The 18,253-nt window shown below is 40.2% G+C and overlaps 1 protein-coding gene across 4 annotated transcripts in view; it reads right to left on the bottom strand.

Annotated features, from left to right (window-relative positions):
• Positions 1-8,829: 8,829 nt before the first annotated feature.
• The window catches only part of TPM4 (tropomyosin 4), a 152,558-nt gene continuing 143,134 nt past the window's right edge, over positions 8,830-18,253 (bottom strand). For 2 of the 4 annotated variants that reach the window (XM_082259960.1, XM_082259962.1), the window contains 4 exons: positions 17,758-17,833; positions 16,827-16,889; positions 16,488-16,557; positions 8,830-9,333 (listed from right to left, as the gene is read on the bottom strand). In XM_082259960.1, coding sequence (XP_082116086.1) covers positions 9,251-9,333; positions 16,488-16,557; positions 16,827-16,889; positions 17,758-17,833 — 292 coding nt within the window. In that variant the 3' untranslated portion in view covers positions 8,830-9,250. Of the gene's footprint in view, positions 9,334-9,793; positions 9,906-16,487; positions 16,558-16,826; positions 16,890-17,757; positions 17,834-18,253 lie in introns of those variants that run through there. The other 2 variants (XM_082259961.1, XM_082259963.1) reach the window with 2 other exon arrangements.

Genomic DNA, 18,253 nt, shown 5'->3' with positions numbered 1-18,253 from the left:
TGACCAACGTATAGCTACCTCGGTTTGCGCAGGAGGGTCAGCCTGCCGCAGTATAACCTTAAGTGGTTAATGGACCTCGAAGCACCTCAAATATTTGGGGATCTTCCCCACTCTTGCCGTTGGAGACATCTTTGCTGCCAATTCCCCCCCGTTCTTGACCATGGTCAGAAGGTATTTGTACAAAATGTCTACAACAGTGTTGTCTTGATTTGGATGAAATTAGCACCCTTAAAGCAAAGTTCCGGCTTCAAAATCAATCTGGGCTTGCTGAGGGCCACCTGAAAAAGAAATGGATGCTCCCAATTTTTTTTTTTTTTTTGGTCACTTACCTTGATATTGAAGAAAATATACTCACATTCCTTCCACTTCCTCCCTCTGCGGCAGAGGCCCGCGCCGTCACTTCCGGTTTGCGATGACTCCTGGGAGCTGAACGTCATCGCTCCCAGGAGCCAATGCGCCTGCACCGACCCTGCTCGTCACTTCCGGTGTAGGCGCGGCATTTCCTGCTAAATAGCTTCTGGGCATGACGTTCTACCCCTTGCCAAATGAGAACGTGATCTATGTAATCAAAAGGAAAGGTTTAGCAACGCTGACCTGAAATGCAGAAAAAGATAACAAAATAATATTGCATGTAGCTCAGCAACAATATGAAGATTTGAAGTTAACAGGTATAGGGGTATTGCAAAACATCACTTGAAGCAGGGGCGATGTAAGTAGGAGATAAGCCTACATAGGGAAAAAATTATCATTGCTTGTAGCTATAGGAGCATGCAGATATCCCAGTCCTGTACACACACAGTCTTCCCGCTCGCCGTCCCGGGGACTGGGATATCTGCATGCTCCTATAGCTACAAGCGATGATAATTTTTTCCCTATGTGGGCTTATCTCCTACTTACATCGCCCCTGCTTCAAGTGATGTTTTGCAATACCCCTATACCTGTTAACTTCAAATCACCATATTGTTGCTGAGCTACATGCAATATTTTTTTGTCCTACACACGCTGTTACTTCATTTGGACATACACACTCTTCATGGTTTTTCTTTCCAATAACCCTGAACATGCTGGACCCCTCTAATTCCTGTTTGGTGTTCTGAAGTTAAACCAGCTTTTTTTGGTCTTGATGACCCTTTATTGAATATGAGAGTGTTTCTATACACACACATGCCCAGATTGCCACCGTCCCTTACCCTGTACTGCGATTTTTTGTATCCTATATGGGTATGCGAGGACCCTACTCCCCATGCTTGCCATGAGCCATATACATCTTTGTACCACTTTAAGAGAATATTTCTATCCGCAAAACGAGTTGACCTTTACTCAGACTAATCTTCAGCCGAGTAACTTTGTATCATATATGTACTGTACCTTGATATGATGGCTCTATCCTGTTTTTGAGTACTAGTATTTTCCATTTGAGGGTGTTTTTTCCCTCTGTTTTAACCATAATTGTTTGGTTTCTTTTAAATAATTAATAAAATGTTGATTTTTATTATCTGGTCTATTGTCTATCCGATGATGTGCCGTTAAAGTCTGCATTTCAGATCAGCGTTGCTAGACCTTTCCTTTTGTCTGCTTCCTTCGGATTATGGCACGCCTGGGTTAGCTCTACCTTTTTCTCGTGATCTATGTAATACCTTTACTGACCAACAAAGATAGAATTTTACAAATGACACATAGGACATCCGTCTCATATAAAACCCAAGAGGCATATTGCAACATTTTAACTAGGTGGTATAGGGTTCCCAAGATCCTATATAGTACAAAAGTATTTCGGCAAAGCTCCCCACTGTGCTGGAGATGTTGGAGATAAGGAGAGGAGGGTTGTTATGTTCTACGTCTTCATGTCTTGTGCAGGTCTTAAAACATTTTTGGATGCAAATTAAACACTTGATCCAGAAATGAATAGTCGTCCAAATGCCTGATGACGCTGCTACCTTCCTTTTTCATCTCACCCTTTTTTCGCTGAAGTGCTGAAAGCATTTATCTTTACTGATGAATTACTCAATGCTGTAAAAAGTCTTGTATTCCATTATTTTGAAATCCAACTTCTGCTCCTCCCATCAGCTTGTGATTTGCTAAGATGAATAAAATCAAGTTACTGGAAGAAATCATAGCTTTGAAAAATCACCGCCAAGAATGCTTCTGTACCGTAAGACGTGGTTCCTCTGGACTGAGTTTACTTGCTCACCTGATTTCTGGGACATTTTAGGCTCTCAAGCATGACACAGCAAGCAGACTCCTTCAGAGTTGCCAGGGATGCTGGCTAAACAGCTACTGGTCTGTTTGAATCATTTTGCACACGTAACCCCTATTTCCTACCCCCCACTTCTGTTTTTCCCGTCTTGTTCTGACCTCTCTTTTCTTGTCATCTACTTATTATCTGCCTCTTTGCCTAGGTTTAGGTGGTCTCCAAACTGCGGCCCGGGGCACCATTCCACCCATTGATATGAAGCATTATTCCTCCCACTGATACCAATTACAGGACACCATTTCTCTCACTGAAACCAAAAAAAGGGGCACCATTCCTCCCACTGATACCAATGATGGCGCACTCTTCCTCCCATTGATACAACGATGGGCCACTATTCTTCCTCCTGTTGACCACAGGAGTTCCAGAATGTTTTTATACTCCCACTGACCACCAAACCAGACATTTTTTACTTCCACTGGCCACAGTCCAGCCCCTATAGTCTGAACAACAGTAAACTGGCTCTTTGTTTAAAGCAAGGGTCTCCAAACTTTCTAGACTATAGCAGGGATGGTGAATCTTGGCACCTTAGACGTTTTTGAACTACATTTCCCATGATGCTCAACTACACTGCAGAGTGCATGAGTATCATGGCAAATGTACAGTGCCTTGAAAAAGTGTTCATACCCCTTGAAATGTTCCACATTTTGTCATATTACAGCCAAAAACGTAAACGCATTTTATGATCAACACACAGTGGCACATAATTGTGACATGGAAAGAAAATGATAAATGGCTTTCAAATTTTTTTGCTAAAGAATATCTGAAAAGCGGGGCGTGCATTTGTATTTAGCCCCCGAGTCAATACTTTATAGAACCACCTTTCGCTGCAATTACAGCTGTAAGTCTTTTTGGGTAGGTCTCTACCAGCTTTGCACATCTAGAGAGTGACATTTTTGCCCATGCTTTGCAAAATAGCTCAAGCTCTGTCAGACTGGATAGAAAGCTTCTGTGAACAGCAATTTTCAAGTCTTGCCACAGATTGTCAATTGGATTTAGGTCTGGACTTTGACTAGGCCATTCTAACACATTAATATGCTTTGATCTAAACCAGGGTTCTCAAACTGGCAGCTATCTGCCTATGGGAGTCATTCTTGTAACTGTCAGCCTTGCAATGCCTCAGGGAAACTGTAGTTCTGCAAGAGCTGGAGGGCCACCAGTTTAAGACCCTTGATCTAAACCATTCCATTGTAGCTCTGGCTGTGTTTAGGGTCATTGTCCTGCTGGAAGGTGAACATCCGCCCCAGTCTCAAGTCTTTTGCAGACTAACAGGTTCGCTTTTAGGATTGCCCTGTATTTGGCTCCATCCATCTTCCCATCAACTCTGACCAGCTTCCCTGTCCCTGCTGAAGAAAAGCAACCCCACAACATGATGCTGCCACCAATAGGTTTCACACTGGGGATGGTGTGCTCAGGGTGATGTGCAGTGTTTGTTTTCAGCCACACATAGCATTTTTCTTTTAGGCCAGAAAGTTACATTTTGGTCTCATCTGACCAGAGCACCTTCTTCCTCGTGTTTGCTGTGTCCCCTACATGGCTTCTCGCAAACTGCAAATGGGACTTATGGCTTTTTTCTTGCCACTCTTCCATAAAGGCCAGATTTGTGGAATACTCAACTAATAGTTGTCCTGTGGACAGATTCTCCCATGAGCTGTGGATCTCTGCAGCTCCTCCAGAGTTACCATGTACCTCTTGGCTGCTTCTCTGATCAATGTTCTCCTTACCGGGCCTGTCAGTTTAGGTGGACAGCCATGTCTTGGTAGGTTTGCAGTTCATGAGATGTTCAAAGCTTGGGATATTGTCTGGTGTGTTTCTTGTCCTTCATGATGCGGTTTGTTCACTAAGGTTCTCTAACAGAACAGCTTTTTTGTTATACTGAGAATAAAAATTACACACAGGTGGACTCTATTTACTAATTATGTGACTTCTGAAGGAAATTGGTTCCACTAGATTTTAGTTAGGGGTATTAGAGTAAAAGGGGCTGAATACAAATGCATGCCACACTTTTCAGAGATTTGTAAACATTTTTGAAAACCATTATTTTCCTTCCACTTCATAATTATGTGCCACTTTGTGTTTGTCTATCAAATGAAATCCCAATAAAATACATTTACGTTTTTGGTTGCAACATGACAAAATGTGGAAAATTTCATATAAACCATGGTGTAAAGCCCCGTACACACGTAGCGATTGTCGGCCGAACGATCGGCCGTCTTTTGTCCGGTGCTGTCCTGTCGGTTGAAAAGTGCTAAAGACTGCACACGAATTTTCTCGGCCAACAACAGCCGACTGCAGAAGTGGTGTCATGTGATGGTTAACTTTCCGTGTGTTTTTTCTTCTCTGAGCATGCCCAGTCTTGCTCATCTGCTGTTTGTCGGCCGAATTCTGTACTGACTGGCGAACAATCGGCCGTTCTGGTGTTGGCCAACAAAAATTTTATAGCCTGCACACCAGATTCTGTTCGGCCGAAAATTCGCAGTCGGTTGTCGGAAGCATCATACTAACAAGCCGAAAATCGGCCGATCGGTCGGTGGCCGAATATTTACAGCCGACAATCGCTACGTGTGTACGGGCCTAAAGATCCTGTGTAATGTACTTTACGACAAAGAAAAACTTTTTCCATCTCTCAATTAGTGCCATTATTAATAGTATTTTCTTCACCTGCTGGCATGTTAGTCTTATTCTAAAAACTTTGGCAACAGTGATGCGCAGGAGGTGGTACCCAATAGCAACGAATGCCATTATAGTTTAATTGGAATAATTTATCAGATTTATGGATGCTTTAGACACCATCATGGCTCTACACAGCTTTATGGTTTCTGTTTAGCAGGAATTTAGTCATGGATCATATTTACTGGGAATTATGAACCATTTATGGATTTTGGGATTCCTCATACCTAGACTGATTAAAAATCAGTATGCGTTCGGCCTAATTTAGTCTGCTTAAAACTAGAAGATATTGTACCAGGATGTATGCCAAATAATGTTACGTAAGTTTTCAAAAACAGGACATGAGAACCAATAACCAATATTTTTTTTGTCCCCAGAAACAAAAAAAAACAATTAATAAATAAAAAGTATAAAACTGTCATTCCAAACCACAAACCAACCTAAATCTAAACCACAACCACCACATTACATAATGTGACATCTGGGCTATAATAGTTATTAGGCTTGCAATACACTTACAGTATATACGTCTCTCATACATCCCGCAGGCTGAATGAGAGAAACCAATTCGACAAATGCGAAACGGTGTGGATTGAAAAATTCCACTGCCAGCTACCGTATTCAGATAGCTGGCACCTGGGCTCTCTGAACACCTGAACAGTTACAGCATCGGCCTGGATACAGACACAGTTTGGCCAGCAACTTTTCAATCAAACTTAGTCAAGCCAGGTGGTGCGAACGGGGCTACCCATGGCTTTAATGCCATCAGATTTAGCATGAATCTGCCCAAAATTCAAGATGTGCATTGCAGGCTTTAGTCAAGTAACTTTAAATAAAATGCTAATTTTTGGATCAGTTTTGACCTGTCCAAGGTTAAAGTGGTTCTTCACTCCTGGAAGCTGGAGGGTGAGGGGGGGGAGCTGGAGGAGGAGTCTGGAAACAAGCTGGAGGAGGGTGGAGACAAGCAAATCACATACGGAGACAATGTGCATTGCGCAAGCATGGACTGCGATGTGTACTGTGCACCGCAGATAATTCCCCGGAAAACTGAGGGCGCTGGCTTCAGCTACCCTCAGTTAAAATAGTCACTGTGACATATCACATTTTCAATGTTTTTACATGCTGCGTGTATTTTTTCTACAACTTTTAAAGTCTGACTGAAGTTCCTCTTTAATCATCCTTTTTTTTGTTTAGCAGTTCTAGGATTGCTCAGTCAGTACACACAGATATGTTTCCAAGTGTGCTGCACAGTTGAGTCAAACAGCTGAGTTAGAAACAGGGGACAATGGTATTTTAGGAGAAATATTTAGACACATTATTGCCAAGACTAGAATGTGGGCAGTAAAATATACAGTGGGGAAATTATTTGATCTCCTGCAGACTTTGTACGTTTGCCCACTAACAAAGAAATGAAGGGTCTATAATTTTTATCATAGGTGTATTTTAAATATTAGAGACAGAATACCAACCAAAAAAAAAAAAAAAACACAATACAAAGGTTATAAATTGAGTTGCAGTTCAGCGAGTAATACAAGTTTTGTCCCTAAGCAAAACATGACTTAGTACTTGGTGGCAAAGTACCTTTGTTGGCAAGCACAGAGGTAAGACATTTCTTGTAGTTGGTTACCAGGTTTGCACACATCTCAGGAGGGATTTTGGTCCACTCTTCTTCACAGATCTTCTCTAAATCTTTCAGGTTTCTTGGCTGTCGCTTGGCAACTGGAAGTTTCAGCTTCCTCCATACATTTTCTAAAGGATTAATGTCTGGAGACCACTCCTTTGTTGCATTGGCAGTCTGTTTTGGGTCATTGTCATGCTGGAACACCCATCCACGACCCATCTTCAGTGTTCTGGCTGAGGGAAGCAGGTTCTCATCCAAGAGGTTACATTACAAGGACCTGTACATTAGCCCCTCAATGAGTCAGCCTGTACCTTTAGCCAAGAAAGAACCCCAAAGCATAATGTTTCTACCTCTGTTTGACTGTAGGGAGTCAAGTTAATGCCAAAAGGAGCTCAATTTTGCTTTTATCTAAGCAAAACACCCAATCCTTTGCGGAATCATTAAGATGTTCATTGGCAAACTTCAGACGGGCTTTTACATGTGCTTTCTTGAGGAGGGGACCTTGCAGAAGCTGCAGGATATTAATCCATGGCGGCATATTGTGTTACCAATGGTTTGTTGGGTGACTGTGGTCCCAACTGCCTTGAGACTATTCAAGAGCTCCTCCCGTGTAGTTTTGGGCTGATCCCTCACTTTTCTCATAATCATTCTTACCACATGAAGCAAAATCTTGCATGGAGCTCCAGACAGAGCGACTGAAGATTATTTTGTATTTCTTCCATTTGCAAACAATCACTCCAACAGTTGTCTCCTTCTTACCAAGCTTCTTGCTGGTCTTATAGCCCATTCCAGACTTGTGCAGGTCTACAATCTTGTCCCTGACATCCTTTGACAGCTCTTTGCCCATGATGCTGAGGTTTGAATGGAAGAAAGATTCTGTGGACAGGTTCTTTTATACACAAAGAGTTGTCGTTAGGAGAACCTTCTTAAAATTGACAGGACTAGTCTGTGTACCACCTGAGCACATACTGTAGCCAGTCTGAGAGCCAGAGTTATTGTTGGTTGGTAAAGGATCAAATACTTATTTTACCCCCTGAAGTGCAACTCAATTTAGAACATTTGTATCATGTGTTTTTGCTGGATTTTTGGTTGATATTCTGTCTCTATCATTTAAAATACACCTATAAAAAGCAATACTGGAGCAGCAGTTTGTAGCGACTACAATTTTTTCCCCTTTTTATGTTGCAGGAAAATAAACTACAAAGTAAAATCTGTGTTGCTGTGATATGCAACTCAGTTGCCAAGAATGATTTGCAGCATCTGAAGCTAGCTTCAGAATAAGTAGCGTGCTTAGCTCATCTTTTTATCCAGGATCACCATGTGGCAGGGCAGCCATTCTGCACAGGATCTAGAAGAAAATGGTGGCTCACCCTTCACAAGGATTTCACAGATAGGGTAAATGAATACTTACAGCCCATTCAGACTGGCACGATCAGACTTTGAGGGGCGACCTGTGAAGTCGCAGTGCACAGCGTGCACCGCGACTTGCAGGGACTTCACATAATGGAAGTCTATGCAAGTCGCTCCCAGGTCGCCCCAAAGTAGTACAGGACCCTTTTTCTAAGTCGGAGCGACTTGTGTCGCTCCTATTAGAACGGGTCCTGTACTACTCAATGGCGAGCAACCGACCGCGACTTGTCAGGCTAACAAGTCGCCTGAAAAGTCGCGCTAGTCTGAATGGACTCTTATGGTCCAAGCTTATTACTCTTATGACCAGTGTAACTATGCAAAAAAAACCACACACTATATCTGGCATTCAGCATTAATGAACTTTGAAACTGACCTGTATTAAGGCCTAATCAATCCATTTGATCCTTATAAAAAGTAATGCTATTAGATCAATTGGATGGCTGCTCAAATGTTTGTACATTTCACAGTCCTATGTTGTATTTTTTTCAGCCGGTTATATTCAGTAAAAAAAATGGTGAGTGAATATTAGAATCTGCAGAAACAGGTAATTTTTAGGTTTTCTTCTTCATAGAGGCTGTGTCAACTGCTTTTCATGGAGATCATTAATGAAACCTTTATAAAACACGATATATTCAAACTTTATGACCGAACAACCTTGTAGATCGCCGCTGTGATCTCACCAAGAAGTGGGAGCGGGTAGCTGCCAAAACCAGGTACCCCCCCCCCCCCCCCCCCAAAAAAAAGTGCCAAATGTGGCAGTAGGAGGGGAGGATTGGAGGATGCAAACAAACAGAACTTCCCCTTTTGGGGAAGTTCTGCAATAAAATGTATATCTCTTTGAATGTGAAAGCATTAATTTTGACTAAAAATCAGATCATTGTATCCAAAATGTGCCATATTTAATAAAGAATTTATATTTTCACAATAACCACCATAACATTGTTACAAATAACACTTTTCCTAGTTTTGTTTTATTTGTTTGGGCTTCCCATACTTCTGTAATAGCTTTTCAACACTTTGTGGCCTTGTAACAGAATAACATAGGAGACAAAAAACATTGAAGACATTTGTGACTAAATCTAGTAATAATGTACATGGGACCTTAGCATATAAAAAAAGAAATATTAAAAAAGGCACGGCACAATGAGGTTTAAGCTCATATTTGTGAATGGTTTCTTTTAAAAAATAAAATATTTGGTCGCATTCATTGCTGCTTTCCCCTGGAATGTTAAGAGATATTAAGTGAGAATGAAAGACTTTAAGAAGGAATGATGTGCAGGTTTTTTCTTCACTTGTGATTATAAATTGTTGAGTTCAAGTAGCGTTTGGTCCAGAACTTGATGCATTCCCATATTTTCTTCTTTGGCATTAGCCAACTTGTCTGAAATGAAGACATAACAATTAAATGATCTGTTCTATCACAGTCTTTAGATTTTTGGAAAGATAGGAAGCAAGCCATACTTTACTAATACAAAACTTTGGTGACTTTAGTAAGTGCCCTGTCTGACCATGCAGAACATAAGTGCTATATATGTAATCAAGTTAGAAAAGTGTCAAAATGACAAGCTACCCTTAACAAAAGCAATAAACCTTAAGCAAAATGGTGTCTTGAGATCATGAACCCATAGTAGTGTGTACACCATGTGGTTTGCTTCATTTATCAAAAAAATATATAACTAAAAACCTTCACCTTTTATAGTGTTTGCTCAGTCATACATGCATAACACAAACGTAAAGAAAGAAAGATAGAATTGAAAAGGTGCAGAGACTTTTATTTCTCAGAGAGATTGATAGCAGTGAGGAAATTCAAAGAAAAAAAAACAGTAGTTGACAGAACAGAAAAGCCACATCACATAAAACCAAAGAGGGTCTACAATGATGTCATATCATTGAGAGCATGGTCAAGCTCCTCGCTGATAGCTTTGTACTTGAGCTTCTGGGCATACAACTCATCTACCAGACAGAAGTAGCAGGAATGATTCGGAAGGACAGGAGAAGAACCGAATATAGATGAAGAATAAAGTGAGACAGCATGAAAGAAAAAAAAAAAAAAAACATTACTACATCATTCGTTTTTATACAAGCCTCATTAAAATAAATAGTTTTTTTTTTTTTGGTCATACTAAATGCTTTGGTGTTTATATCAGATTATAGTTCAAAAGCAAAGATGTGCAATAACTCATAGCAAACTAAGTAGTAATCAGGGTTCAGTAGTTTTATGTAGGCAAACTAATGAATGCTGGTAATCCGTACTGTCGTGGTTTTTGTTAGTAACAAAATGTAATATCTCTGAAGTTGGTAATGGTTATTTTAGACGAGATCTGTCAAGGTAAACTTTTCTATTTATACTTTAAACTATATTGTATAAAGTATAAATTGTATAAAGGCAAAGTCCGACCGTATTTAGGCTGGGACATGAAGCTTTTAGTTTTCAATGGGCTGCGAGGGCGCAGATGTGCGCTCTCATACTCCACCAACATGTCCAACAGAAAGCCCGTACAGGAGGCTAAAAACTGAGGACATGTCTGCAGGAGCCCACATTTTACCCATGATCTACTGATCGCAGGGGCAATGCTTTTCAGATTCCTGCAAGAAAAATAAAATGGAAATTTTTATTTTTTGAAAAGAATATGTGCATTTATTTTTTCTGTAAAGGTGAACTTTTTCTCTAAATAACGTTACAACAGAAATAAAAGTTTTGAACATTTAAACACCTAGGGACAAAAAAAAAAAAAAGCAGTCTAGAAAAAAACTGGCCCTAGATGAATCTAAATTCAGCTGGTTCAGAGGCGACCGGACAAAGTTAGATCCATCTATAGCTGTTCCCACTCAACAGAAGTCAATTCAGCTGCAGTGCCTATTAGTGTATTCTGACAGCAGAGGAGTCCCGCTGTCAGAATACAATAGCACAGAGGGGAGGGTTCCTCCATCCCCCCCGCCAGTGAGGATGGGTGAATCGGTTTGGCTTTTTTTTTTTATCAGCCTCTGGCTGATCAAAAACAAATCTATGACCAGTCTAAAGCCTCGTACACACGCAACGAATTTCCCCCGACCGGTCATCCATCTTTTGTCCAGAGTGGTGTCTGTTGGTTGGAATGTGCTCTAGACTGCACACGAATTTTCCTGCACGACAGAATTCTACTTCAGAAGTGATGTCATGTGTTGGATTGCTTTCTTTGTGTTCTTTCTCTCTGAGCATGCCTAGTCTTGCTCATAAGATTTTTCCCCATCGAAATCTGTACTAATGAGACGAAAATTGGACGTGTTTTGACGGTCGACAAAAATTATATAGCCTGCACACCAGGATATTTTTTGGCCGAAAAGTCGGAGTCGGTTGTCGGAAACATCATACTAACAAGCCGAAAATCGGCAGATCGGTCGTCGGACGAAAATTCCCGGCCGAATTTCCACTCTTATGTACGGGCCTTAAATTGCACTTCTGTCTTGCAGTTCTGTGTCCTTGGTTTGAATCATTCCAAGGACACGTATTGTCTGCTCTCCTCCCAGTATTATACTAATAAATTTATCTATTGGTCATGGAATGCTTATTTGAGTATTTGTACTGTACAACTCAGTAAAGAGGCTTTGTAGCGAAAGCAATGCTGGGGAAAGAAAAAGCTCTTTAGTTTTAGTTAAACTATAGGGGCATTCTTCTAAAGCAGCGAACCTGATATTTAGTAGGTGAATCTTCCTGATGTGTGTGTTTTCCATGACAGTGCTCGATTCACCACCATGTTAATGTTTGGTAAAAGTCACAATTACTGCTTTATAAATGCCTTATATAGGTTTGTCTATGACACAGTTCATATTAATAATTTTGGATTCTTGCACATCATTGTATTAAGGCGAATCTTTGTGCATGTTTTGGTGAGTGCTCTATTCAAAGGGGAGAAGATCAAATGAGGTGTGGTGAAGGCACTGACAGGATTTAATCCAACATCAAGCCATTGATTCAACTTAATCCACCACTTATGTTTGGTCTACTCTTATTTTTTTTATCTATGGACTATGCAAGAACTATCTTTTTATGTAGTATGTTCATTTCTCCAGCACTGCCTAAGCGGTTTTGGTGATTTCATTAATCCAGCATTGTTGTTTTACAAGAACAAAGGATACTGTATGAGAGATAGATGCCATAAAAAGAATGATTTGAGGCAGGGGTGCAATGAAGGCTAAACTAGTCTATTAAAGATGACCAGTACTTTGATATCACCACCTCAAGCAGAGCTATTCAACTGTCACAAGCAGGCAGGCTTTTTATTGCAGAAGAGACATGCAGGGCCCCATCTACAATAAAAACACTTACCTGCCTGCTGTCTGTATTCTCTGCATGTAAACTGAGCTGTGGGTTCACATCGCCGACACGGTCCCTGTGTGCCGGGATGACTGACTCCTAGCTTTCTTGTGTGTCAGCGGAAGAGAATAATTTTTAATTTTCAATTATAGCTCCATCAATGCTCATAACCCAACTGAATTACTCTGGGTAAAGAGACTTCCGTTCCAAAAAGGTTCCTTGTGGCTTACAACAAACAGATATGCAAAGTGGAATATATGGAATGAATGAAATGGTTTTAAACAGGACTTTAAAAGTAAACCTTGTCTTAATTTGACAACTTAAGTTAGACATACAATAAAATATACATTAGCCGAGTTTCATTCATTGAAACACAAGTGTTGAAATCACTAAAAAAATCCAGACAGACAAAGCTACATGTCATTTTAAATATTTTCAAGCTTGGCCCCATCCCTAAGCTTCCCTACTGTTTCTTAAATCAGCCAGTCAGTCATTCTATCTGACCAATAGGGGAAACACAAAGAGCAAGAGGGGAAGGGTCAACTTCTTTTGTTTTACAGGAAAAATTAACCTTTCCATACAACTTCAGCTGCTTAAAGTGGAACTTTACTCTCCCAACCATTGGTTATTTTTAACCACTTCTAGACCGCAAAACTCATAAAGGTTAACCTGTAAAATGTTTTAGTGTTGCATATGGAGATTTTTAAGTACTGTAGTTTGTCGCCATTCCACAAGTGTGCGCAATTTTAAAGCAGGATGTTAGGTATTTATTTACTCAGAGTAAGATCTTTAACATTTTACAAAAAATGGGGTATATATTTTGTTTTTTTAATTCATTAATTTAAGTTGCAAAACCGCTGCGCAAATATCTAGTGGCATAAAAAAGTTGCAATGATCGCCAGTTTTTTTTTTTAGGGTCTTTGCTAAAAAAAAAAAAGGCATGTTCGGGTGTTCTAAGTAATTTTCTAGCAAAAAATAATAATTTAAACTTTCAAACAAAAAGTGCCAGAAAAACCTTCGTCTTCAAGTGATTAATCCTTATGCTGCTAGCATTAGTAAATAGATAAAGTGATATTTAAACTTTTTATATTTTTCTAACTTTCTTCAGTTACTTCCTGGTTTCTTGCCTAGGCAAATTATGTCATACATCCCAGGAGTCTTTAACCACTTAAGGACCAGACTTTATTCTGACACTTGTCTTTTACAAGTTAAAAATCAGTATTTTTTGCTAGAAAATTACCTAGAACCCCCAAACATTGATTATATATACACATACATACATACACATACATACATACATACATACATACATAATATATATATATATATATATATACATATATATATACACACACGCACACATATATATATATACATACATACACACTTTTTTTTTTTAGCAGACACCCTAGGGAATAAAATTGAGATCATTGCAATACTTTATGTCACATCGTATTTGCGCAGCGGTCTTACAAACGCAATTTTGTTTTGGAAAAAACACTTAAAATGTGAAGGATAATCTTATGTCGAGTAAATAGATACCCAACAGGTCATGCTTCAAAAATCGCGCACACTCGTGGAATGGCGACAAACATTGGTACTTAGTCTCCATACGCTTTAAAAATTTCTACAGGGTACCAGTTTAAAGGTTACAGAGGAACTCTAGGGCTAGAATTATTGCTCTCTCTCCAACGATTGCAGTGATACCTCACATGTGTGGTTTAAAACACCGTTTACATATGTGGGTGCGACTTGCGTATGCGTTCGCTTCTGCCCGCGAGCTCGGAGGGACAGGGCGCTTTACATTTTTTTATTATCTTACCTTTATTTTTACTGTCCCTTTAAAAAAAACTTTTATTTTGATCACTTTTATTCCTATTACATGGAATGTAAACATCCCTTGTAATAGAAATAAGCAGAACAAGTCCTCTTAAATGTGACATCTGGGGTCAAAAAGACCTTAGATCTCACATCTATCCTTAAAAGCAAAAAAAAGTATGATGTCGCTCTGGTCCTCCAAGGCCATAGAGTCGAGTGGGGGCCATCTTGCCCTCAGTCGACTTCCTGTCTGGGACTTGGACAGCCTGGATCATTTTCCCCACTACTGACAGTTCCAGTAAGCGGAGAAAATGACCGGGAAGCATCAGGAGGGGAGGGCATCCAGTGACAAATCCACCACTGGGACCACTTATGTGAGAGGACTGCCCGCCCTGTAAGAAAATACCAGGTTATGGCAGCTATCTCCTGCCATAACAACGTCAAAGTACTGATGTTAAACTGCGGCGGGAAGTCCATAATTGGTTAAGGAGGGGAGGAGAAGAGGAGGGGTTTTCACAGCTAAGCACACCCTCCTGTGTGCATGCCTTAGCTAAAGGCAGATGGGTTATAGAAAGTAAATGCTACATGAATCATTTTCCCTTACTCAAGATGCCCACGGCCAGAAATGCTAGGGGGGTGTTCACCTGTTTTTTTTTTAAACAAAATAAAGCATGCAGACATGGATGGGGGAGGGAGTTTGCTTTTAATGTATGGCTTTCGTAATTTTAGTATGGCTTTCTGACCGTAAAATCAATTTCTCTGATTTTCATTGACGGACACAGCTCCTGATCTTCATTGGGTTATACTGCAACCTACAGGAGTAGGTCACTAGGAAGAAAAATAATCTGGCTACACCCATGGGCAGTTCCAGGGGGTATACTCCCTCTCTCTGCTATAGTCACTCAATTTTGTTACAAGCAGTGTCATGAGAATTACAACTCCACAGAGGGGTGGGGTGCTGTGTCCGTCAATGAACATCAGAGAAATGGATTTTATGGTAAGTCAAAAATCCCATTTTTTTTCCTTTCATTGACAGACACAGCTCCTGATCTTCATAACCATTGGGACGTCACAAAGCAGTGTTAAACATGATGGGTGGGAACAGCAAAAAAATTCCCCAGGCTATACAGTAGCTCAACCAGGCAACAGGAGCTCATCTGAAAAAAAACAATACACCCTCAAAAAGATCAGGTCCTTTCAACAGCAGCCTGCATAACTTTGCAGCCAAAAGAAGCATCCACAGATGCCAACACAAACACTTTATAGAACTTTGTGAAAGTGTGCACCGATGACCAGGTGGCCCGCCTTGCAAACCTGCGTCACTGACGCCTGATGACAGAAGGCCCAGGAGGCATTGAGCGCCTGAGTAGAGTGCGCCTTGACAGGAAAAGGAGGAACCTGACCCTTGATGCCTGAATCCCCGTCTGTCTGATCCATCTGGAAATGTTCGCAAAGGTAGCGGACAAGCCTTTACGAGGCCCAGCCGCAAGCACAAATAGTGAATTTTGAATGGCAGGAGCCCCCACCAGGAAAACCCCCCACATAGCTGATCGTACGGTCGCCAGTGGGGCACCCCCCGGCCCCCATCACCAGCACAGCACCCTGCCCCCACCCCAGGAGGTGGAACAGACCATACACACAGCCCCATCATAAGTGAAAGGGGGGGGTGCCTGATGAGAAGGAGGGGTACCAAGGGGGTCCGACCATCCCAAGGAGGGGTCCACCCCAAAACCCTCCAGGGGGGAGCTACTCACCATACCAGGAACCAGGCAGGCACCGCTCCAAAACAGAACCCCTAGCAATCTAAATGGGGGGCTGTTGACCAGGAGGAATGCTGCTGAGGTCTGCGGGCGCTCGCCGGCCAGACTGGAGTGACCATTGGATCTACATTATTCAGCCCGTTGCTTAGTCCAGCAGTTGATTGTAGATCTCACAGGAAAAATCCAGGAGAATTTTTTTTTTTCTCCTGGTGTGAGATTTTTTTCTTAAAACATTTGTCAGGACCAGAGATCCCAGCAATGAACTAGGTCCTTACTCCTGACTAGGCAGAAAAAAAAAAAAACTGGAGTTCCTAAAGCAGGGAGAGGGGCGTATACCCCCTGGGACTGCCCATAGGAATAGCCAGATTCTTCCTGCCTAGTGACCTACTCCTGTAGGGGACAGTATAACCCAATGGTTATGAAGATCAGGAGCTGTGTCCGTTAATGAACAAAAGAGATAATTAAATAGTGTTTTTGGTTTGTTGTTCTTAGATGCAGTAAAGATTGACTTTAATGCCATTTGTTACACAGGAAGTACAAATATAAGTAAAATACACCAGAGAAAAACAATGTGTTTACACATGACACTATAATAGAGATCATTTTACAAATGATATAGCAATAAAATTGGAAAAAAAAGGGAGGTAAAGAAGTATGATTTACCTTCAAGATCATCAATAGTCTTTTCTAGTTTGGCAACTGTTCTCTCTGCAAACTCAGCCCGGGTTTCAGCCTGTAAATGACATAAGATTAAACTAAATGGAGTGCACAAGAAAGTACTCAGTGGTCTGATATTCTAGCCAATGTATCCCTTCACTCCCCCACACTGTCCAAACAGCTCTGTGTAAATGTTGACAACACCCTTTTCCCATTATCAGAAGCTCAGTCAAGCATAGTATTGTTTTTGTACTCCCAGCACTGCAAATACACTTCAAATCTTAAAATATGTGTATGTAACAAGACCACTATGTACTGCATAAACAATTTCTTCCACGGTCTTACCTCTTTTAGTTTGTCTGTTAAGATCTTTATTTCCTCTTCATATTTGTCTTCTTTTTCAGAATACTAGAAAGACAAAATACAATAAACACGCCATTATAAGTCTATGCATGGGTGCATGCTTCCTGGCAATGAAGCGATTGTACCTGTTGAATGGAGAGAATGCAGAATGTATTTACTCATAAACACTTGTTCTTCACGCAGTATTTAAAAGGCAACTCTTTCTTGTGAGACTAGCTAGAAAAAAGGAGCTTAGGCCTAATTTTAGACAATTGTGCATTTTCAACCTTGCAGCAAGTTTGGTGATGGACCTTTTAAAATTTCAGCATGCTTTTGTCCATGTACAAAGTAGGATCTAAAAAGAAATGGTTTGAGGAGTTTGGTGTCAAGAAACTCAAGTAGACTGCACAGAGCTCCAACTTCAACCCTAATGAACTTTGCAATGAACTAGAATGCCACTGTTTTAGGAATGAGATGTCCAATACGTTTATATAGGTGGTCAGGTGTGCACAAACTTTTGGCCATACAGTATACTCTACCATGCAGTCTCATGAGCCACCTTCCTGAAATCCATACTGAAAATTGCAAACAAGAGTTTATTACTGCTGTCAGTACAATATTAATGGAATCCAAGTCAGATGATGGATACCCGATTCTTGACTCAGCAGAGAGAATCAGAAATCTCTGTGTACATTGTACTGTGAAATGTCTGCAGGGTGTATCCTTCCGGTAAATGCAATAGTGACTTTCCAAGCAATGAGTGATAGAAAAGTAAATTAGAAACTGAAGTTTTTATTTCCGAAAAAAAAAAAAAAATCGTTCACTTCAAAAAGGAAGTATTGTTTTCAAAATTATGCTTGGCAATCATTTGTAGTACAGGCAAAAATTTCATTGTTGGTTAAAACATCTGCCATGCAATATCAACATTACTCACCTTTTCAGACTGAGCTTCCAAAGATTTTAAGTTGTTAGTTACATTTTTCAGTTCTTCTTCTAGATCACCGCACTTACTGAAATGAAAACATAAAATATCACCTTTATAAATTAACATATCTAAGAAGATAAATAGATATGATAGAAGCACCAACAGCGGAGCTAAAATAAATTCCCAAAGACAAAAAATAAAAAAAAAATTACAGCACTGGAATTAACTGAAATATACTTTCCACCTCCAGCAGGCATGTATGCTAAAAGATTATATATATATATATATATATATATATATATATATATATATATATATATATATATATATATATATATATATATATATATATATATATATATATATACATATACATATACACACACACATACATACATATACACATATATATACACACACATATATATATACACACACACACACACACACACACATACATACACCATCCTCTATATGCCCTACAATGGGACCCATTTCAATCCAC

This window comes from Pelophylax lessonae, assembly GCF_965119305.1.
Source record: "Pelophylax lessonae genome assembly, chromosome: 1".
NCBI lineage: Eukaryota > Metazoa > Chordata > Amphibia > Anura > Ranidae > Pelophylax > Pelophylax lessonae.
Note: the sequence above shows the minus strand (reverse complement) of the source record. Positions and strands in the feature narration are given on the sequence as shown.